Source organism: Amia ocellicauda, chromosome 9, assembly GCF_036373705.1.
Source record: "Amia ocellicauda isolate fAmiCal2 chromosome 9, fAmiCal2.hap1, whole genome shotgun sequence".
Taxonomy (NCBI): Eukaryota; Metazoa; Chordata; class Actinopteri; order Amiiformes; family Amiidae; genus Amia; species Amia ocellicauda.
The window spans coordinates 38687218-38710907 of record NC_089858.1 but is presented as its reverse complement, the minus strand read 5'-3'; the positions used below and the strand labels follow the sequence as shown (position 1 = coordinate 38710907).

The 23690-nt window shown below is 41.1% G+C and overlaps 1 protein-coding gene across 1 annotated transcript in view; it reads left to right on the top strand.

Moving 5' to 3' along the window:
- The window catches only part of gfpt1 (glutamine--fructose-6-phosphate transaminase 1), a 41787-nt gene extending 19294 nt beyond the window's left edge, over positions 1-22493 (top strand). The window contains exons 13-19 of the mRNA XM_066714434.1: positions 846-966; positions 2412-2569; positions 8127-8241; positions 10175-10302; positions 11688-11855; positions 12467-12628; positions 18238-22493. Coding sequence (XP_066570531.1) covers positions 846-966; positions 2412-2569; positions 8127-8241; positions 10175-10302; positions 11688-11855; positions 12467-12628; positions 18238-18282 — 897 coding nt within the window. The 3' untranslated portion in view covers positions 18283-22493. The remainder of the gene's footprint in view (positions 1-845; positions 967-2411; positions 2570-8126; positions 8242-10174; positions 10303-11687; positions 11856-12466; positions 12629-18237) is intronic.
- The last annotated feature ends 1197 nt before the right edge of the window (positions 22494-23690 follow it).

Here is a 23690-nt window from a genome sequence, read left to right as displayed (position 1 = left end):
TGTGCGGTGCAATTCAGTACCATCCCTGGGGTTTCTCACATTTAATCCAGGTGGTCCTCTGAAAAAAAAGCCAGAGTAGGTCTCGGCACCAAGAAGTCTTAAAGTTTGCATGGTCTGCAATAAGAGTTCTTGATCAGTGAATTGAAGTCAGCTCTCTTTTAATGGAGATGCTCAGAGCGTATTATTGGAGAGTCATGCTATGACAGGGTATGGAGTCGGAAAGGGCAGCGTAATCGTCATGTGAGGGGAAAAAATAATAAAATGGCACGACGCTAACGGAGAACAGATGTGCAAATATGTCTTTGTACCACTGTAGGAGAACCACAAGAATTGTGTAGAGAAACAGGAAACTGATGGTGACAAAGGAAAGAACATAGCTGGGCTGATCATAACACTCTATATATATATATATATATATATATATATATATATATATATATACTGTTTTCATAATTGTATGGTCTATTTCTTAACATTTGTTATACTTTTCTATCTTATAATAACGTATTTGATCCTCTGTTTAAATTGATTTCCTAGTAGAGCAGATGGAAATCTAGTCATACATGCAGTCAGGTGGCCATAGCTCTGGTCCTAGCGGCTGCAGACCCAGAACGGTTTATAGATCTCTTTAAACAGTCTGCTTTAGGGCTCCAGGAAGGATATAATTAGCGTAGTTCAATTAATGATTATTTTAACTGTGTAATTAAGAACTTTACTTTAGGACCAGCTGGGGGTTTCTGTGTTAAATCATTCAAAGAAGTAGGAACTAAATCGGTATGTAATGTATGCAGTATGATCTATGATGAGCAGAACGTTGATTAGCATGTTCCTGCTTTGCTCCTCAGACTCGTCAAGTGCTGGAGGAGCTTACAGAACTGCCAGTCATGGTGGAGCTGGCCAGCGACTTCCTGGACAGGAACACCCCAGTCTTCAGAGATGACGTCTGCTTCTTCATCAGCCAATCAGGTTAGAGCTCTAGACTCCCAGCCAATCAACATACTTTCACCACCAGCCAATCAGGTGCCATTTGTCTCTCCATGGCTTAACCCTATTCAACCTGTCAGGCTATCAGAGGTGTGAACATCTTGTGTGACCAACTGACCTCACATGATTTAGGAGCAAGTGCAGAAAGTTGGTCCTGACTTCAGTGGGTTGGTCAGGTTGGTCAACTATCAGATAAACATCTTTATATTACCTCTTCTCTTCATGTGGCAGTTTGTTTTAAAAGTTGTTCTTACCAGAGCAATGCTATTGTCTATACCAGGCTTTAAACCTTTCTAGTAAACATTACAAGCTGGAAAACAACTCTAGAGTCGCTTTGAAAAACAGATCCGTTGACATACAGACAAGATGTGATGCAATTTCTCTGATTGAAACTGAACCCACACTTCCTCTAGGATTGTGTCTTTAGTCAGGGCATTACTTTGGAGATCTCTGCTGCTGGCATTTCCAGTGCCCTACTTTCAGCGGTCGTCTGTCTCTTTCCACTTTTTCTCCTCCTTTGTGGAATAGACCCAGCTCTGAGGTGGCATGGGTTCAGTAATTCTGTGAAAAGCTGCTTTCCTGTGTTTTATTTGGAAACTGATCCTAGTGTGTGTGTATGTTTGTGTGTGAGTGTCCTGGCTGCGTGCCTCCTGGCTAAGCCAGTGCTCTAATGACAAACAGGCCGACTGGAGCCTCAGCCTGTGGCCTCCGAGACAGTGCTGCTGATTCCTTGACACTACAGCCCAGAAACGCCCCTATCCCACCCACTGCCCTCATCTCGCCACCAGTTTGAGCACCCCAGCCTGGCACAGCTGATGTCACATGCAAGCGCACGGTGTAGGAAGTGTCTACCACAGCACATGTTTAAATGGCTCACAGCTTAAGCTTTAACCACTTCAACCCCAAATTTCTACAGTCAGTGGTATAACCGCATCAGAATTGTAACTATTTATTTATTGATTTGTTTTTAAGAAAGGTGTTTACTTCAAGAGCTCTGTGGAATGTCCCCTCCCGCTTCGGCATTATTGTGGGTGTTCGTGCCTTTAGTGGGAGGGGAATACATTTTTAAATTGGTGCAAATGTCACACAGTGTTTATGTACTTATTAATAGAAAAATCTAATTCAGCAGGTTCTTCAATTGAGATAGAGAATGTGGACATGGAAAGGATGCATAGCAAACACATCCTTAATTAAATGCAAGGAAGGCATCTCTAAATAATAGGCTTGTTTTATGCAACACCTTAGATTAAAAAAACAACTTATGTAATACAATCTTATAAAACAACAACATGCTTTTCTAAAACTGCTAAAGTCAAAATGAGTCCAGAACACTGAAAAGTATCTCATACTCATTGTGTCTTTGTCTTGAACAACCTGCACCTGTTAGTGTTTCTGCGGATGGTAATGTCAGTCTCTGCACCCACCAGGAGAGACAGCGGACAGTCTGATGGCACTACGCTACTGCAAGGAGAGGAGTGCCCTCACCGTGGGCATTACCAACACTGTGGGCAGCTCTATCTCCAGAGAGACGGACTGCGGGGTTCACATCAACGCAGGCCCTGAGATTGGCGTGGCCAGTACTAAGGTCAGTGCACAGACACTGTTTAAAGCCTTAAACTCTTAATAGGGGTTGGAAGGGTGCAAAACATTACAGACATTTACCAGAATCTACAGAAAGGCATGTACTAGTTTGAGATGAACCATCTACTTTGAGAAGAAATCCAATAAGCTAGTAGATTCTGATTTTATTGAAATATATATACACAGGGGAAAAAACATTAAGACCCTGGTTGACTGGATCTGTTTTTATAAAGCACTTCTGAATGAACGTTCTCATTGTCTCTTGATTCATGAACCAAACACTTGTATCCTTCTGGAAAAGATCTATACAGTCCAAATCTATTTGTTAAAACTTGTGACTCCTGGCTACAGTTTGTGTACAGTCAGAAAGACATTCTTAATCTTATTTTCTATTAAATGCTATTCTCTATTTCTATTGTATTTACTTTACTTTCCTGTTATAAATATTATTATTAGTAGTAATATTTGAAACTTGCACAAGCAGTGTAGTATAATGTGAAGTATATTACAGAAAAAAAAAAAAACACATACATAAAGAACCTCCAAAAGAAACCTAGCTGCAAATTAAAGCATACCTCTCACTCAACTTGTTATTCAAATGAAGGACAGGCGCAATGAAGCGAACTAATGAAACAGCCAGAGTTTCACCCCTCTAGTTGAAAGAGATAAATGGGGACTGAGAGAAGGCAGTGCTTCCCTCAGGTCAATACCTAAGCAGGGCTGTCCTCCTACTCACAAACCTGCTGACAGTGGCAGGGGGCCAGAGAGACTCGCTACAGTGCAGCCAGTAATGTGAGATTCCTGGGAGGAGGTGGGAACTGTGATGGGAGTTGGGAGAAGCAGTGTGCAGCTCAATCACTGTCGAAACCCTCAACCTTCTGCTGAAACACAACCTGGAGGCTCCGTTCCCAAATGAAACAGTAGCTTTGGAGCACTTCTAGGGAACGGTTGGCTCTTCGAGGTGTCAGAGATGGACAGGCGGCTTGAATTCAAATTACTAACCATTCCTCTGTCAAGGTGGTTGTACGTCCTGCATCAGCTGTTTCTCCTGAAGTATTGGAGAAGTTCTGTTTTTTATAATGTCCATAGGATAGCTATGAATCTACTTCATCCATTTATATTTCTGCATTAGCAGCAACACATACATGAATTAAGTATGTGTGCAAGTTCAATGCATTGCCAGTGTTTGCAGTGTTAGGCACTGGACATTTTTGCTGTGTGTGTGAGAGTTACACGGCTGTCAGATGAGTCAGTTTGCTTTGCTTTTGAACTGACTTTCTCTCACAAGATCACACAGGAATTAAGTGCTCACCTTGTTGGTGAAATCTGGAAACTTCAGCTTTTTTCCAATGCCTATGGATGTGTCATAGTTTGAAAGTTACAATAAATAAAACTTGTGAAACAACCTTACGGTAACTGTAGAATTCAGCTTGACTTAACCCTAAACACCCTCATCCATTCGGCAAAGAGGCATGTTTTTGTTTTCTTGGAAAATCCCAAGAAAGGGTGAACAAGAAAATGTTGGATAGCTAAAGCCATTCACAAAAGGATGACCTCTAACTTATTTTTCCAAAAGTACACTATATGGCCAAATGTATGTGGACACCCATTCTAATTAATGGATACGGCTGTTTCAGCCACACCCATTGGTGACAGGTGTATACAATCAAGCACACAACCGTGCAGTCTCGATAGACAAATACTGGCAGTAGCATGGGCTGTACTGAAGAGCTCAGTTGACTTTCAACGTTGCACCGTCATAGGATGCCACATTTCCAACAAGTGAGTTTGTGAAATGTCTGCCCTGAAAGAGCTGCCCCAGTCATCTTTAAGTGCTTTTATTTATAAGTGGAAACATCTATGCGCAACAACAACTCGGCTGCGAAGTAGTAGGCCGCACAAGCTCAAAGAACGGGATCGCCGAGTGCTGAAGCGCGTAAAAATTGTCCTCTTTGTCACCAATCACTACCGGGTTCCAGACTGCCTTTGGAAGCAACATCAGCACAAGAACTGTTCATCAGGAGCTTCATGGGTTTCCATGGCCGATCGCTGTGGAAGAACTTGACTGGCCTGCCCTGACCTCAACCCCATGGAACACCTTTGGGGTGAACTGGAATGCTGACTGTGAGCCAAACCTGATTGCCCAGTGTCAGTGCCCAACCTCACTAATGCTCTTGTCTGAATAGAAGAAAATCCCTACAGCAATGTTCCAACATCTATTGGAAAGTCTTCCCAGAAGAGTGGAGACTCTTATAGCAGCAAAGGAGGAACCAACACCATATTAATGCCCATGATTTTGGAATGAGATATTCTTTTTGCCATGTAGTGTATCTAAGCCAGTCTTCATTTATTTCTTACAGTTAGGTAGGTGAAGTTGAACATTTTTGAGTATAAAGCACTTTGGGCCTGCTATTTCTCGACTACAGTATAGACCTTTTAAGGGTCACACATTACCCTGATGCAATAAAATTAATGTAAAAAATGCTTGTACACCACGCAATACAGAATAAAGATTTTTTCCCTCTCCCAATCCTCAGGGATGAGCTGCTTTAAGATCATTATATATATATATATATATATATATGGCCATAAAACCACATATGACATCAATCTAATGGCATCTAGATTTTATTCAAAGACACCTTTGCTGCCTCACCATGTGCCATGTCAGACATGACTAGCATTCTGTGCATGTGTAATTCCACATATTACCATTTGTGGTATGACATCTGCCTATTTTACCCTCTTTAAACTAATGTAATACACACACACTATCATTTTCTGGTCCAATTTGGCAGGACAGTATGCTATTAAAAGACAGTGGAATTATTAATGTGGCCAGCTAGGGGAAGCAAGCATCCCAAGCCAATTGTGAACCCATGAACTCTGTCCTTAGATAAGCACAGACCATGGTCAGAACAGGTAGGATTAGGTATCAAGTAATTCACCTGATCAAAATGAGGCTCCGCCCCTCTCCAGCAGCTGTACAGCTCATGAAAACAAGCCAGGGGTCTTTACATCACTGGAGCTCACATCTCAGAGGCGTCAACCCTCTCCCCACCCACCACAAACTAAAGTACTAATCCACATCCCCTTGAGAAACGAGCTGATGGAATGTGTACTGGATTACGTTGGCAGGGAGTTGTCCGGTTGTGTGTGAGTGCAGATCTTTGCAAGATCAATGTATTGCCTATTTTGCTTAGTGTCCTTTTTTCCTCTCTGTTTTGTTTCCCTCTTTGTTTTCATTGAACTGTGAAGCCTGTGTGGGGTCAAGATTGGAAAACCTTAATTGTGCAAGGGAAAGTCAGTATGCATATCAGTGCAATGCATGCTTGTCCCTGTTTTCATAAGAGCAGGGCACTGACTATGGGCAACATCTTCTCCACTCGAGCTGTTCTAATTTCTATTCCTTCTATTCTAATCTGACTGTATTAGGGTATGATTTAATGACTAGCATGCTCCATCACAGGGATGCTTACATTTTGGCGTATTGATGGTTGCTTTGAGATCTTTGGTTCCGGTGAAAGATATGGAATTGATGCAAGGTATGTCCACACAAAAGGAATATGACTGTGTAAGGGTGAGGTATCCCATACATAACAGTAAGGCAAATCATGGGAGTGTTCACCCCAATATTTATGATTCTTTCAAATAAATATGTTGGCTAGATCAAATTGTTTGTATTTTCTTATTCTGTTCCCAATGTCTGTTTACAGGTTGGGGTTTTAAAGATGTAGGTAGCAGGGAAACCCTCTGCAGGAAACCTATGCATGCTCTTCTCTCTTTTCCAATGCCTCTAATACTTATTCCTCGTCTAGATAATGCAACGTCTTACTGGCTTAACTGAAAAACTGTATTTGTCAGGGCTTAAGGTGTGGTCAATGAAGAGAAACCTATAAACCATAGCATCCCTGGTCTGAAGTCTGGTCACCTTCTCTCCTCTCGGATTAAACTTCCTTTTTCACCCAAGTGTGCAGTAACCCTCTGTACTGCTTGCAGCTGCTGTGCATGATGCAGAATAGTTAGATTATCCAAATCGTATAGAATATTCTCACTTTCATAGTCGGGGGACATTATTGAAAATTCAAATACCTGTGTGCGTTCTCTTTGATAAGGATAGTGAGGCAACTCACTGCAATTGCACACTTTCTTGAATCACTTTAACTGTAAGGTCTCTGTGTTGCCAACTAGGAATAACAATTTGACTACTTCTCTCTCTCTCTTTTCTACGAGTCAAGCAGTAATTACTTCTTTCACAGCCTTGGGCACTGACGTTCCTGATTTTGGTTCTTTTTTATGATCAGTGTGTTGAGGGGGTAGTGGGGGAGTTGTTGTGTCCATTGTAGAACAGTTTGGCACAAACAGTTATCAGTGTTTTCTTAAGTTTTTTTGTTTTGTTTTTCTTTTGGCCGCTTTGGGCTATTTTCAACTTGGAACTCAAAATAGGGCACATCAACAGGGGCTGAGGTCATGATATGGATTATATAGAGAAGCACTGGGTTTTTGAGATCCATACGGATCTTAAATCATTCAAAGTTGATACATTTGTTATCCCTTGGTCAGTGTGTGGACATTTTGTCTGTCGTGTTATTTGAACCCAAGACTTAAGCACTCATTGTTTTTCAGGTTTTCTCTAGGGCCTTACTATGCATAGAAACAAATGGCATAATAAATAATTGGACCTCTCTGAGAAAGAAAACATCTCTCGCAGGCTCCAAAGCCCTGCACTTGACCTGTAGTAAACTGTAGAAATTGCTTTGCCTGCTCATAGGCAACACAAGTGTGGAATGGCATATCTTTTCTGTCGTGTGTGCTGTTTTTCTAAAATAATGATTATATAAAGAAAAGGGGTTGATGATGAAAGATTTAATCAAATTCCTTTCCAGAAGTGTGCATTGGATTTTCCTGGAATATGCGAGACCCAGTGTCTGGTGGTGGACCGAGCTGGTTGTCTGTCTTGCGTTAGACCGAGTCCCCAGCGCCAGGAATCACAGCTGCCCCCAGGCATGGGGCCTTTTAGAAAGGGGCACGGAGCAAAGACCCAGCCCATCTATTGGGACTAGTTGTTATTAGGGAAAACCACTGACGTTTTGTAAAGGCAGAATTTTGGTCTGGTTAAGCTCCTAAATGTAGCTAATATATATAGTAACTGTATTGTCATTAGCGATTCACAGCTATGCATTTTTTGGTTTTGTCTTTGCTTTATTTTCCTGTTTGTGAGTATTCCAGTTCATCCTCTAGTTACCCCTTTGCAGAGTGCACTAACTTATTTAAACTGGTACACTTGGCCAGGTCAATTGCAGGACAAACTTGTGTGTATAATATGATCAAGGCCTGATTTAAATTGCAGAAGGACCATGACATTGGCGTTGTAATGGATTTCTGAAAGTCTTGTTTCTATGATAGGATGAATGACTCCTAGGTTAGATGGCCAGGGATATTCCTTAAAATTGTGAAAACTAGGAACATGTATTTATTCATCAATATAAGCAAGTCACTTTACCTGCTTAATATTTTACAATTAATCATTTTGGTTTGATTGTGTGCCCTCTGTGTTCCAGGCCTACACCAGTCAGTTCGTGGCCCTGATCATGTTTGCTCTGCTGATGTGTGATGATCGGATTTCCGTTCAGCCACGTCGTCGGGAGATCATCCAGGGACTCCGTGTGCTGCCAGGTAACACACACCTACACACACACACACATACTCACTCCCTGCCTCTGAGCCTGGCCTGCAAATTGGCAATGCCTAATTTGAAAACTCCTTCACCTGGTGTGTATTCAAAAACATCGGAGTCAAATAAGTCATTCCAATTAAGCTGATCTAAATGTATATAATTTTATTGGCAGTAATAATTAAACATAAAAAAACCAGGATATTTAGCAATACTGGCCTATTGCTAAATATACCTTCATAATGAAAGATAATAAACATGCTATTTCCTGATCCATTTTAAATCAGGCTTAACTTAAAAACATTTATGGTAGACTGTTATTTTATTTTATTGTTATACCTTTTTTTTTTCCCTCTTTGAAGTCTGTTAAATCAATTAGACTCTCAAGCATTTGTTTCCTTTATAATTATGTATGACCAAAATTGTCCCCGCTTCAGACTTTTCTTTATTTAAGCTATTTATTGTGTTTATAATCCTTTAAATAATTGTATCAATTACAAAATTACAAAAGTCATATTTAGCCAGTAGTTGATGGGATGATTACTTTTATAGTCTCTTTGATCTGATTCATAGGGCTGCTGCCATTTACAGGTACTGAACTGAGCAGCAGTTCACCGGTGAATTTCGGAGGTTATTACCCCTGAGACACTGTTTCCATTGAGATGTTTAACAGCGACTGCATAGCTTTGTGAACGATCCTATGGCACAGTTTTAAAGGGAAGGGGTGCTAACACTCTCGAACATCCATTTTAGGTTTCTGCAATCTAGTTTCCTCCTCTAGTTTAACCTGCACTGTTTGCCATATATTTCAACTGCTGCTTAAAAGTTTGATGCCCTTCAATAGGAGATTAAGTGATTCCCCCATTGCTTGAAAAGTGCTATGGGATAAAAAGTGGTATGTGGTCTCAAGTTCACCTCATCTGTAAAATCACAAAATCGACCCGTCAGTAGAAAAGTATCAACTCGCTACTTGATAACAGCTTTGTATGCCATTTTCTTTGGCCCACTGGAATCTGGCTATCGACTTCTGGGATTATAATTCACTATTGGTGTAAATTTAATCCATTCCTGAGTGCGAACAACCTCAAATCCAAGCAATGGCAATTATTCTGTGGCTGCGGATCACTGATATGAAGCCAGACCTTCTTACCCAGCTGATGTTATACAGTTTTATGAGTGGCATACGAGCCAAATACCAAAATGGAACCCATTTCATTAGTTAAGCGATGTGGCTAGAGGGAAGATTTATTTTTATTTTTCTATCCCTAACATAGTTAATGGGTAATAATCCTTCTACAGACTTTTCCGGAATGGAGAGCTGGAGCCTGGTTTTCATCACATTTAATGTATTTTAAGTGTTAAAATGTGCCTTTTCTACTAAAACCAAATGTCAACTCCTTCTATTATTCTGTAAACCTTCAGGGAAGATCTTGGTTAAGAGTGCCTTTTATACTTTCTAATGGGGGCTTCCCAGCTGCAAGTGTTTTGTTTCCTTTCTAATAAGCCTCTGAAGTGAGAGGCTCTATAGTGGGACGCCCCCTCTTGAATCCCATGATGGAAGAGGGGACAGTATCTATATAGCGTTCTATAAATTTGGAAAGCACCATTAACCCACTGATGCCGAAACATTGTATGGATCTCATGAATGACATGTTCTGACTTTGGTCTTCACAAATAGCATTTCCACAGTTGTTACTGACCACTTCCTGTCAGGAACTTCAGGGTTGAGACACTGAACATTCAAAAGGCTAATGCATTCCCTCTGTATCTTTTGTTGTTTATTTTGCCATTTTTTTTTATTTTTTTTTTATGGTGCAAGAACTATTCTTGACGCACTCAACTGGGCATCCTAAATTGCATCCATATGGCTTTAATTGGATGCATGATGTTGTTTTCCTGTGTAGTTGAAGTAAGGGCTCTCTTGCTGCGTTTCAGACCTGATCAAGGAGGTGCTGAGTCTGGACGATGAGATACAGCGTTTGGCGGTGGAGCTGTACCAGCAAAAGAGTGTCCTCATCATGGGTCGCGGGTACCACTACGCCACCTGCCTGGAGGGAGCCCTGGTCAGCAGCTTCCTTATTCTGTATAAGTCCACCATCTCAGTAGCTGAAAACCTGGGTTCAGACGGGGACAGATTTATAAAAAATAAATACAAATAAATAAATGTGATGTTAAAGTGCAGGATCCCTCAGCTGACCCTCATACAGTTTCAAGTAATTCTTCTTGAAGTCACCTTGAAGTTAATGTTTGTAACCCTATACTGAGTGTTACATGTGAGTGTGTTGCATGTGTTTTTTCAGTTATTTACATTTGTCTACTACTTCCATTTTGGTATCTCAAGTTGAATGAGGTCGTTTATTGAGCACTTCCTGTTTGTGTTGGGGACTTCATTAAATGTTTTGAGGAGTTTAAAACTCCTTGTCATTTAGTGGGCTCTGCTCAGTGTGAGCCTGCACTGATCTTCCCTGTCAGTAGTCTAGAGCAGGGGTCTCCAACCCAGGTCCTGTAGAGCCCCAATCCACTTCATCTTATAGGTCACCTTAAATCACCAATTTCTAAATACCGGGAACACATATGAGTTATTAATCAATTGAGCAACTCGACCAAGCGATTTCTTGTCTTGAGAGGCTGCAGGTATTCAGATGATTGCTCGAATGTTTTCTAAAGGACTGAATTTACCAAACCACCTGCTTCATTGTTTTGAATGAAATACTTTCAGGTGTTTATAAAGTGGTGATAGAAGGGTGACCTTCAAAACCTGCTGGATAGAGGCTTTCCAGGACCAGGGCTGGAGGCCACTGGTCTAGAGAGAGGCCTTTACACCCGGAAGCCTTTTTTCACCATTGTATTCTGAAGTTTGTGCAAGTGTGTTTCTCATTAGCATAAAACTCATTCAGACTGAAAGATTGCAATAACATCGGCACCTCTCGGTTTCATTTGCCAATGTATTTTTATTAACAATGGCTTACTTCTGAGAACGTCCACACAACGTGATCCATAGTAAACACATACCTGAGCTCTGGCCTGAAAGTCAAATTCTGACTGGTCTTAAAATCCTGCCAGGATGTTAGTTTATTCCTAGGAAGCTGCATTGCCTGTTAGATAGCAGGGATTATGCCTTGGATGGTAGAAAACAGCATCCATCAGGAGGTGCTCAAATATAAGAAAGTCCTCAAGATTACAAACGGTCCATTTGGTTGCTGGCATTTTCACAGATCATTAAACACTTAACTCAGAACTTCATCCAGTTATTTCTTGAACCAGGGCATTGGCTTTAGCGCCATGGCAACCTCATTTTCTTGGCAACCCTGTAAGCTCTCACTCTCACGGTTTCTGAAGAAGGGCCTGCTATTTTTAGTCCTGAATGCACCTCCTCTCGTGTTGTGGGGTCCTGTCCAGTTGTGTGGTCCTGTCCAGTTGTGTGAACTGTCACTCTTGTTCTCTGCAGAAAATCAAGGAGATCACCTACATGCACTCGGAGGGCATCCTGGCAGGGGAGCTCAAGCATGGGCCGCTGGCACTGGTGGATAAGCTCATGCCGGTCATAATGATCATCATGAGAGACCACACCTACAATAAATGCCAGAACGCACTGCAGCAAGTGGTGGCCCGGCAGGTGAGACATCATGGGTGTATAGTGTGAATCAGACATATGATTTGCTAAAATTGCGCTGTGTTTGTATGTGCATTTCAGTGTAGTTGGGGGTGGGTCTGAGTTTTTGTCTATCCGAGAAGTAGAAGGTAGTAATTGTATAATTGTATCCGCCACAGTATTACATAATCATAAATATGGCCATTTGTAAATACTCTGATAAAATTGTGTGATCTAAAGCCTTTAGTAAACAATTAATTACACAGTGCAAATGTTGATTTTGGAGCATACAAAATCAATCGGAAGAACAACCATTGGCGTTTATGTATATATTAACACATTTTTGGAATATTGCCAAAGGGGTCAGAATTCAAGAACGAAAAAGCATGTATTTTACTATGCATGGTATACCAGCTGTTTAATTTTAGTGATCTTATACAGTTGTTATGGCAGCCAAATCCTGCAACATTGTCTGCCTTCTTGAACTGATTCATCTGTATGTTCTGCTTTTCTCTGTACCTTTTTGATATTCAGTGATGCTAGACTTCAGTACTTTGCATTAAGGGCACCTGCTTCGTAAATACAATAATACTAGCAGTGCTGATGGTAAGTGGCTTTGTGATTTGCTATTGCAGGGCCGGCCCATTGTAATCTGTGACAAGGACGACTACGAGACCATCAAGAACTCGAGCCGAACCATTAAGGTGCCACACTGTGTGGACTGTCTGCAGGGTATCCTCAGTGTCATCCCCCTGCAGCTGCTCTCCTTCCACCTGGCCGTGCTGCGTGGATACGACGTGAGTCACCCTGCCATAGCGGAGACGCACACAGACACAAAGTACTCGGAGTACTCACTGGTTTAGACTGATCTTCCTCAGTGACCATACCACACACACCTTTCATAACTGTATTCTGGTTTCCACAGGAGCTGTTTGCAATCTACTGTAGAATACCAATGTGAAAGATCACTGCTTGATGGGGATGCTTGACTATGTGGTTTTTGCCTGTGTGTGGCCTCGTTCAGTCCCAGGTCTGGTCAGAATTAATAATAATCCGTGAACCCCAATTGAAATGTTGCAGAGGGTTTCCAAGAACAGCACAGCTTTCAGGAACATAGGGGGAACAATATAAGAGCGGTGGTGTTGTTATTATTGCCCACATCATTGAAACAAAGACCAATTTTATCCAAAAACAAAACCGCTTGTTTGTATTATGCATTTTTCATTGGAATTTTCCAGTGGGGTATACCAGAAATAAGACTTCAAACTTTTACAGTAAAAACCTATAGATGCTTAAAATAGAGGTCAGATTGTTTTCTAATGAGAGAAGGATTACAAGTGACTTAAAGGGAAATGTGCCCAGTTCCTAGAATTTTGCTTTTAAGCAACGTTACATTCCAGATCAATTACTTCCTATAAGCAACTCCTATAAGCAAAACCCAGCATGTGTGCTACTTCAGTATTTCGTCATAACTTCCTGGATGAACTATACAATCAACAGATTTGTCTTCCCCACAGGCATTGTTATCAAGTCAACAAAGTGTTACTGTTTTTTACTCCATAGTCTTATTCCTGATGGTAATTATTGTTTACATAGACAAATTTAGCTATTGCTGTGTTAATGGTAAATAGTTATTAATCTACTTTCCAACAAACAGGAGATTAATGTGCAGTGAAGATTGACTGTGCAAATCAACAATCTCCCAGTGAAAACACATCTCAGCCGTAGGAATTTGGGGAGGTATCGGAGTCCCTTGATGTTTAACAGGGAATATTTTGAAGTCTAAATAAGGGCGTCTGCCAAGAAAAAAATTAATAAAATAAATATAAACATGGGTACCACAGATGTTGGTCCATTAGCTGTTTTTCAGATACTGGGTTTGGGGGTCTCCAGTTAAACTCCATGCTGAATTATAACATGCATTAGCACATGATTTACACCTGGGTGGCATCTTTCAGTAACACAGCAGCTCAGGAACCCCACAGACTTACGATGAACCTCATTAAAACTCCGAAACCTCCAAAGAGTACATTAAAGGTGCCGGATAACAGGCCGTTCCAGTGCAGGATTCATTATTAGCAACTATGCAATCACGGCGTCTTTTCCAAGAAGTGAGTGTTGCCTAATTCTTTATAAACTGTAGTACTGATTTGTTACAAACAACATAGTTAAACAATAATATACTGTTCCTAATAAAGCTGCACAGTGATCCAGAAAATATTGCGTAATCCCGGGCTTTTTGTATTATTTGATCATATCTGTGGATCAACCACCACCACCACTGTACTACAACTAAATGTAAGTGGTTTATCAACATCCGTCTGCTGAGACTAAGCGTTGCGAAATGCAGCACAAACAATACCTAGGTCTGCTTTGAATCTAGATCATGATATGCCCTCCAGCTGGATCAGGAGAAATCCTTCTAGTGAATTATTATAGCAGGGCTGCCAAAATTACACGATCCATTACAGAGAGGATGAGTGGAAAGGAAGTCTTCCCAGTTTGGCATGAGTGAGTGTGATGAATACGTCAGTAACGAGAGAATGAGGTTACAGATTAGTCAACACATCTGCTTTGACATGTGAATAACCTTGTCTGTGATTACACATGATGTATGCAGAGGCAAGCATCAACTGCCTGAGCACTTCCCAAAGGAAACAATTATATTATTAAGTGGCCACTTAAATTTAGTCACTGAATGGTGTATATCGGTCTCTGACACAGACACCCCTTGGATCATGCCGAGTGGCACCCACTGGCATCTCTCATGTACTCAATGCAGACTGTTAGTTACTTGTGATAGACCAGTCTACTGCTCATCTTGTATCACGATGTATAATATGGTGACGATCTGGTTCAGAGAGCAATATTTACAGGAACTTAATTCACTGATACCTACTTAGTCGTGTTGTCATGATACCAACATTTTGGTACCGATACCAAATAATGAATCTCCGATACTTTTCTTAAAAAAAGGGGAAACACTCTCAAATGCCATTATTGTGCTTTATTTCAAACCTGGACAACGTTTCGGTGGTTCTGTTGCCATCTCTAATCTCTAAACAAAAGAACAAGACGAGAATCCGTGTCTCTACTTCATGCTCTCAGAGCACTGATCGCGTTCGCGTGTCCCGCAGCTTGCTGCGCCGGCTGCTTGTGGCTGCACTCTGCTGACGTCCCACGCATCTCATCAAAGAACGTCAGAAATCCACGTGATTGGATGACTTAATCTCTTATTATTTTTATATTCATATTTATTTTTTTAAGTTTACAGCTTTATTGTGCATCATAGATTTACTTTATATTTGTTAAAATAATGTATGTAATTATTTAATAAAACATTGGCAATGCCAAAGTGTCAATCTAAAATTCTATATCTATGGTGTTGAGAATTGGTAATGTGTTTATTTTGCAATAAGTTGTCATTCACCTTCACTAACAATGGGGCAGCAGTAGTTTTTATTCAGCTTAACATGTCCCTCTTGATCTCTGCATCGTCTCTTTTGTCTCACAGCCACAGCTTGCCTCCCACAGCAACCTTTAGGAGCTGCGCTGGGCTGTGGCAATTCTGCACAGATTTCTGTGGGTGGCGCTTAATGACGTCATGCAGAAACACTCCAAGAATGTGCATCTCTGAATTTCACTGCAGAGCTGCGCTTCACAAACGCGACCACTCACTTTCTGCGCGGCTCATATTACACTGAGTCTGTGCTGTTTACACATCAGTAGCCCTACGTCACCAGCCACTGTCAGTGTTCTTCTTAATGAGATAGATTATTTATTTATTTATTGGCAGGTGCCCATATCCAGGGCGACTTACAAAATACACACAATACAGAGTTCAAAAATACAGTCCAGTAAAACATTACAAATTCAAATTTACATAGTGAAATTCAAAGCATAATACATTTTACAAGTTCCAATTTACACAAGAGAATACAATATGAGGTCTTACATCCTGGATTGTAAAAGCAGATTGCATACAAGATGTTAGGTCAAAAGGAAAGGGAACATAGGGGAAGTACTAGTAACGCAAGGCAAGAAGTATGATAAAACGTAAAGTGCTATCATACAGGAGAATGAATGACTAAATTACAAGTAGAGTCTGAAAAGATGTGTTTTGAGTAAGTGCCAGAAGGAGGTCAAGGACTCTGCTGTTTTGACTTCGGTGGGCAGGTCGTTCCACCATTTAGGGGCCAGGGATGAGAAGGAGAGGGGACTGGAGGAAGGAGAGTGGAGAGGAGGCAGAGTTAGTTTTCTCGCACTGGAAGACCACAGTGGTCTGGAGGGGATGTATGGAGAGACGAGGGTCTGAATGTAGCTTGGTGCAGTGTGGTCGAGACAGCGGTAGGTGAGGGTCAGTGTTTTGAACTGAATGCGTGCCGTTATTGGGAGCCAGTGGAGGGAGCGGAGCAGTGGAGCGGAGTAGATGCCTGTTGACCAGATCAAATCAAAAGTATAATGTTTGTATTTTTTTAAATGTTGGTATTGTATCATTATCAAAACTCTGGTACCACAGTACTACTTATGGGCTGCAGGCCCATATATATATAAAATTATATATATACACTCGCCTAAAGGATTATTAGGAACACCTGTTCAATTTCTCATTAATGCAATTATCTAATCAACCAATCACATGGCAGTTGCTTCAATGCATTTAGGGGTGTGGTCCTGGTCAAGACAATCTCCTGAACTCCAAACTGAATGTCTGAATGGGAAAGAAAGGTGATTTAAGCAATTTTGAGCGTGGCATGGTTGTTGGTGCCAGACGGGCCGGTCTGAGTATTTCACAATCTGCTCAGTTACTGGGATTTTCACGCACAACCATTTCTAGGGTTTACAAAGAATGGTGTGAAAAGGGAAAAACATCCATTATGTGGCAGTCCTGTGGGCGAAAATGCCTTGTTGATGCTAGAGGTCAGAGGAGAATGGGCCGACTGATTCAAGCTGATAGAAGAGCAACTTTGACTGAAATAACCACTCGTTACAACCGAGGTATGCAGCAAAGCATTTGTGAAGCCACAACACGTACAACCTTGAGGCGGATGAGCTACAACAGCAGAAGACCCCACCGGGTACCACTCATCTCCACTACAAATAGGAAAAAGAGGCTCCAATTTGCACAAGCTCACCAAAATTGGACAGTTGAAGACTGGAAAAATGTTGCCTGGTCTGATGAGTCTCGATTTCTGTTGAGACATTCAGATGGTAGAGTCAGAATTTGGCGTAAACAGAATGAGAACATGGATCCATCATGCCTTGTTACCACTGTGCAGGCTGGTGGTGGAGGTGTAATCGTGTGGGGGATGTTTTCTTGGCACACTTTAGGCCCCTTAGTGCCAATTGGGCATCGTTTAAATGCCACGGCCTACCTGAGCATTGTTTCTGACCATGTCCATCCTTTTATGACCACCATGTACCCATCCTCTGATGGCTACTTCCAGCAGGATAATGCACCATGTCACAAAGGTCGAATCATTTCAAATTGGTTTCTTGAACATGACAATGAGTTCACTGTACTAAACTGGCCCCCACAGTCACCAGATCTTAACCCAATAGAGCATCTTTGGGATGTGGTGGAACGGGAGCTTCGTGCCCTGGATGTGCATCCCACAAATCTCCATCAACTGCAAGATGCTATCCTATCAATATGGGCCAACATTTGTAAAGAATGCTTTCAGCACCTTGTTGAATCAATGCCACGTAGAATTAAGGCAGTTCTGAAGGCGAAAGGGGGTCAAACACAGTATTAGTATGGTGTTCCTAATAATCCTTTAGGTGAGTGAGTGTGTGTGTGTGTGTGTGTGTGTGTATATATATATATATATATATATATATAACATAAGCAGTGTCCTGTTCAAGTCTCTCCCCAGCCTTACATAGAGGTCTGATGATCTCTGACTATGATGTTGTAAGATGTATTTGTCTGTCTCACTTCAAAATGAACTTTTCATTATGAGCATGTGTGCAATAAAAAACAGCAAATGGGATGTTCTGGTACTTATGACAGGCCATAGAGTACAAGACATTATGAGGAAACTCTTCCATGTCCTACTTAGACCTGGAATTCAGCATAAAGTCCTGCTCTCGACTTAATTAAAAAGATACAGCAGAAGCTTTCAAAGATGTCCAAAGAACCACATGACAGCCTCGTTCTGGGGCTCAAAGGCATGAGTTATGAGAATACAATGAGAACAAAGTCTTGTTCTTTACAACTGATTGAGGCGTGTAAAATTCTGAAAGCAATAAATCAAGTTGCTCCAAAATCAGTTGTGGCAGAACCAGGGAAACCTCATAAAAGTTGGGCCTTCTGCCTATGGGGACTCTGTGCCTGGAAACGGTTGACATGAAAGCGGCTTTTCATAGATGCAAACATTGATTGATTGTCTGTCTCTCCCCACAGGTCGACTGCCCTAGAAACCTGGCCAAATCTGTGACGGTGGAGTGAAGCCCCTAGCTGTGGACCACAACATGTTGTTTTTTTACATATCATTAACTCTAAGTGGCTGCAACGAGAAGCAAAAATCAAACAGAAAGACAAATTGGGAGGGAGGGGGAAGAAATATTTAGATACATTTTCAGATTTTATATGTATACTGTGCCACCCCCATTGTAGTGCAGCCCCAGCAACCCCTTCCCCTTTCTCAGTTAGTCGGCACAATGTATCTTTCCTTTACCTTCAACCCTCTTATATAAAGCTGTAGAAACCTATGTATTTAGGATACATTTTATTATAATTTTTCTTTGTATTTTATTTTGGCTGTTTGTCAGAATGTTACGTTGTCTAGACTGGCACAGTGTGGGCTGGTAGTTACGTCTCCTGCTTATTACTTACGGAGCGAAAACTGAAGGACTTTTGGACTTTCACATGGTAGTTCAGTGGACAAATTCTCTAACAGAGCCCTAAATCATTCATGTTAGTTCTGCTCACTTTGAATGTTGTGCCCTTAAAAATCGAATTGGAATTCAAGCTTGGTCTTTAAAGCGCTGGCTGAACTTCCTGTAAGTTATGCAACAGTGATGTTTCTATTTCCATCGAGTCATCTGGTCTGGCCTTCGTTTCGACAAGCCAGAGCAATCTGGAGTGCAGGGAGTCCCATGGCAGTACGTTCACTGATCTAGACTGGACCCTGATCCCGAAAGAGCTCCTGTTTGACCGAGCCTTGTAGTATCTCCTGTCGGAGCAGAATTACTGCTTAGCCTTGAGGTTGCCATGGTTACTTTATCCCCAAATCGGAGATGTTCGGAGCCCGTGCCAAATTCAGGTTTTATTTGACTTCTCTTTGTTTTTCTGGGCAAAAGCCACTTGCATAAGAACTTAATCAAAGTTATGGGGCCGCTGGTGCCTCGGAGATTGCCTGGCAGTGGGCTTATCCAGTCTCTCCATGGCAGTTCCTGAAGGATCCTAATGATAACCAGCTGATGCATGGCTCTATCACTTGTTCCACTAAGCTAAGGGCAAAGAAAATGACTCCTGTGTCCTCCAGTGCCTTCTTTGCCTTTCCCTAACAATTCTAGACTCTTAGCCCAGGGGTGTCCTACTCCTGTCCTGATAGGACTCTGAATCATCAGCACCTTAATTTCCCTGTGAGGCCAATAATGAGATTAAACTAGGTAGTTAAGAGCTCAGGTGGAATTCAGACCCGAAGACACTACAAGCATCCGGGACCAGAGTTGTGCAGCCGTGTCTGATTATCTGTATCCTGCCCGGATGTTAACAATCGGAACTCTTAAATTATTCAGTCTGTGATGAAGGCTCGTCTGTCTCTAATGTGGGTCTCGGAGCTTGACTGGAAAACAAATTATGTAAATCCACGTTTTGCAAGTGAGCACAAAGTTTTAAGTCCACTCTCTGCAGGTTTTTTTAACTGCTGTTTAGCCTACTTAACTGGAATAGATAATGACTGGAATTGAAATTAGCAGGGAAATATGGAAACATTGTATAGATGGAATATGTGTAGCAAAAGGTGGCCTGATAAAATTAATGGATGAATGAATGAATGAAGACTTAATTGTAGTGCTACTTGTGATATCCACAAGTACTACAATCTACGTACTAAGCTGTTTGAAGTTGCTTCACTTAAAATGGTTTTAAAATCAAACTGTTAAAGTTTTTGGGTGTCCTTGCTGCTGCAGATTTTTGTGCTGTGAATTATTCACTTTTTTACTTAAAATTGCTTCCTTTTATTATCTAATGCTGCTGCCAGCAGACACTAGAAATATTTTGAGGTATTTCTGCTTAACATGGGTTTAGTCTCGGTCACCACCTCATTCTTGTGGAGTTTTTTCGATTATCATGGCACAGCTGTACAAAATACTTTTTAAAGATATACTTATCTATTTTCAATCCCCAGCCTGTCAATCAGAGTTAAAGCCGCTGTGGTCTGTCTTAATTTGGAGAGGTCTTTTGGAACATTGGTCTTAAAGGGAAGCAGTAGTTGAGAGATTGATGCTTTGGCGAGGATGTGTACCATTCTGCTGGCATTACAGAAACTAATGGACTATATTGCTGACAGAGGTTTCTTGGAGCAGACCTGCTGAATGCAGCTATGGAGCCTGCTCTGTGGGTAGTGAGGTGGCTATGAATCAGGCCCTGCAAATCAGGATCCAATGACCTGGTTTTCATTCCAAAACGTCAAGTTTTTAACCAAGCCAGAGCACCGACTGCTCACCTTTCACACCAACTACTGCACTAATCTGAAATGTCCCTTCTTAATGATTGAGCATCCATGGCAATTCTATAACTGATGTGTTTATTATATAAACATAAATAACCAAATTACTTGAGTATACTTCCTGTTTATTTCTTAATGAGACCATTTCTGTGGGTAGGCTTTATGTGGAAATGTCCGTTTCAGATCAATGTGCTTCATAGAATTTATTTGGTTATAAACAAAGGTACTGGTGACTTAATTTTAATTCATTATTATGACTTAGATAGGATTTATTGCACTGGCTTGAGCACTCTGAATGTAAACCCAGTCATCAGGCCATCGAAATTCACTTGAGAATGAAGAAGCATTTATTTTTAAACCAAACTGTAGAAGTCAGCGATGGGCGAACTGGAAACAGCTAGTAGAAGAACAGCCTGAATTGAATTTTTTTTTTTTTTTGCCATGTTACTATGAGGGCTCCCTCCCTCCAGTTTCCAAAAGCACTGGAAATTGTAAATGAAGGATTTTACAGGCTCGAGATACTGTTACAAAGCCAGCCCACACTTTGCCATTGAACATGACATTTGATTGTAGTTTGCGGGACCATTTTTATCTTTATTATTGTTATAATTATTTTTGTATGTATGTGTATGTGGGGAGTGGGAGGGGATGATGGAGTGGGGCACAAATCTTCATCACAGACTTTGAGTCTTCTTACAGTTACTTCTCTTAGCTTCTCATAACCCGGGCTGAGAAACCCCAACTCGTTAGTATGACATCTTTTTCCAAATGAGGTTCTCCAGTCTCCTTCACTCACATGTGGGTTCTTGCACAGGTTCTTGGGGCAAAAAATGAAGTGGGTATACAAACACATTGGTTGTAGTGATTCAGTTACTGAATGCAAACGCTATGCAAGTCAAAACTTAGATTTAAAGGGAGTTTCTTTACCATAAGAGGACTTATCATGACATTTACAAACTAATGGTAAAGAGAGCCAATTTTGGTTGTTTAACTTTGAGAATCTGACTGAGAATCTCTGGCTGTTAGGTTGTCTGTGTTATGTTGTGATCTACCTGCATTTGAAGCAGAAGTCATTAAACCGCTGCTAACCAAGTAGCCTATTAAGAATAGTATTTGTCAAACTGAAACCAGATCTGTGTCGCTCTTCACAGCTTCTTGTTAATTTGTGAAAATTGTGTGGAAAATCCAGTGTGTTATAGACATTTTAGTAACATAATGACAGTAATGAATAAAGTCAATTTTAACCTGGTGTTGATAAGATGATGGCAGTTTAAAATGTGGAACACCTGAATTGGATGCCTTTTTTTTTTATCACCAACAGAAAGACTCAATCAGGTGAAGTAATTGATTAACTGTCATTAAAAGTTCAGTTGTATAAGCGAAGTAATAAATCTATTCAAAAGCAGGTAGATCTGGAGGTCAAAACAGGTGGGCATCTCCTGGGGTCGTTTGCACCTCTTAGGAACTTGAGCCCTTCCTGAATTATTTTGCCATCGAGCTCCCCTTGAAATCTGCACAGCACTGGGGTTATCACTGGATATACATAATGTGAAAGGGACAGACACCAGACCATCCTGTTGTCTAAGCTTATAATGCAAGAGAGGGTTGTCCTTTAATTAACCAAAGCATTTTGAATACCTTTTTTTTTTTTTTTTTTTAATAAAGAAACAAACCAATTTAAAACCAGGACTTGAACTGATTTAAAAAATGCAGCCCGAGATAATGCAACCATTTCTGATTTTTTTTTGTTTGTTTGTTTGTTTTGTACCATCACCTCCACGTGTTCCAAAACATCTTCTCACCTTTCCAGATTTGTGTTTACTGTTAAAATAGTTTCATTGAAACCAGTGATTGTGGTTAAGGTACTACATTGACATTCAACCTCCTGGATTTTAATTCCTATAGAAAAGATTTGTTAGAAGTAGGGTGGATTTATTGACAGTATGTATTGCAATAAAATGAATTCCTTTGTGCTTTGTCAACAGTCCTGCCTCAATCTGTATTTTATGGACTTCATCATTGTGCCGCAACTCTGGTCATTGTATCCACTGAGTGCTTGGGAAGGGGTGGGGGGCCAGAACACACACCAACTGTTAATGCTAAACAAACTAAACTGACGAGGGACTCAAAAATAAGGGTCAGGCATGACTTTCAAAGCTTTTTGCTACGGTGCACAATTTGCTCTCCTTTTTCTAAATCAAAGTCTGGATTAAATTTAAAAACTCAAAAGTTGCAACATTCTTTTCATTTCTTGTTTTCTTGTTTCTTAGTTGTGTATTTCCTTTTCAAGAAGTTGAGCTTTGGAGCAGTACGCCTTGGAAAAGTCCACCCATTGAGTGTGGCTGTATAGGTTGTCTCCGGTCACCCCTTGGGAATCGAGTAATGCTCGATGCTGTGGCTCAGAGAGTGACCCGCAGACACTTGAATGGAATTATTTATTTCTCGGTCTCTCGTTTTTTGTTTCAGCTCAAAATCAACCGATTTCCCCATCTATCCCTCTCCCTCCTAGCCTGTTACGAGAGAGTATTAACCGACTCTGCTGACATTCGTAACCACAGGTGATCATGGGGAACCTGGTACACTGAAATTGGAAAAGATGAGGAATGCGGTCTGTGAGATCTTGCCGTACCATCATTGAATGCATAATGAAAGCATTGTTCTTACTAAGGCTATATCCACTCCAGTGTGGTTTAGATCACACTTCAAATCGCACACACCACTTGTCATGGAAAAAGGGTTTAATTGGTTTAATGAGCTCAAGGATGTATTGCATGTACCCTTGAAGGCATACCAAGATTGCTTTGGTAAAAACAAAGATGTATAATAACTTGCTTTGGATAAAAAGTGTCAGCCAAATAAATCGATAATGGAATTAAAACTGAGAAGAAGCTGCCCGCCCCCCACAGAGAATCACAGTTGGGCACCACTGGGATGTAAACTGTGCTTACCTTTTAATGTAGAGAGTGCAGTCACAATCACAGGCACACCTCTTCTTAGCACCCTGAACTGCAATGCCCAACAAGGAGAGCAATAAACTCCGTGTGTCAGGTAATGGTATTTTAATGTAGCAGGTTCGTCACAGGACTGGATACATCTCAGCTGTTCCAATCCAATGTTGAGAGAATGTTAAATTGTTCGCCCAATAATGTATGCTCGGCTCCATAGGCGTAGGGGATGTGCC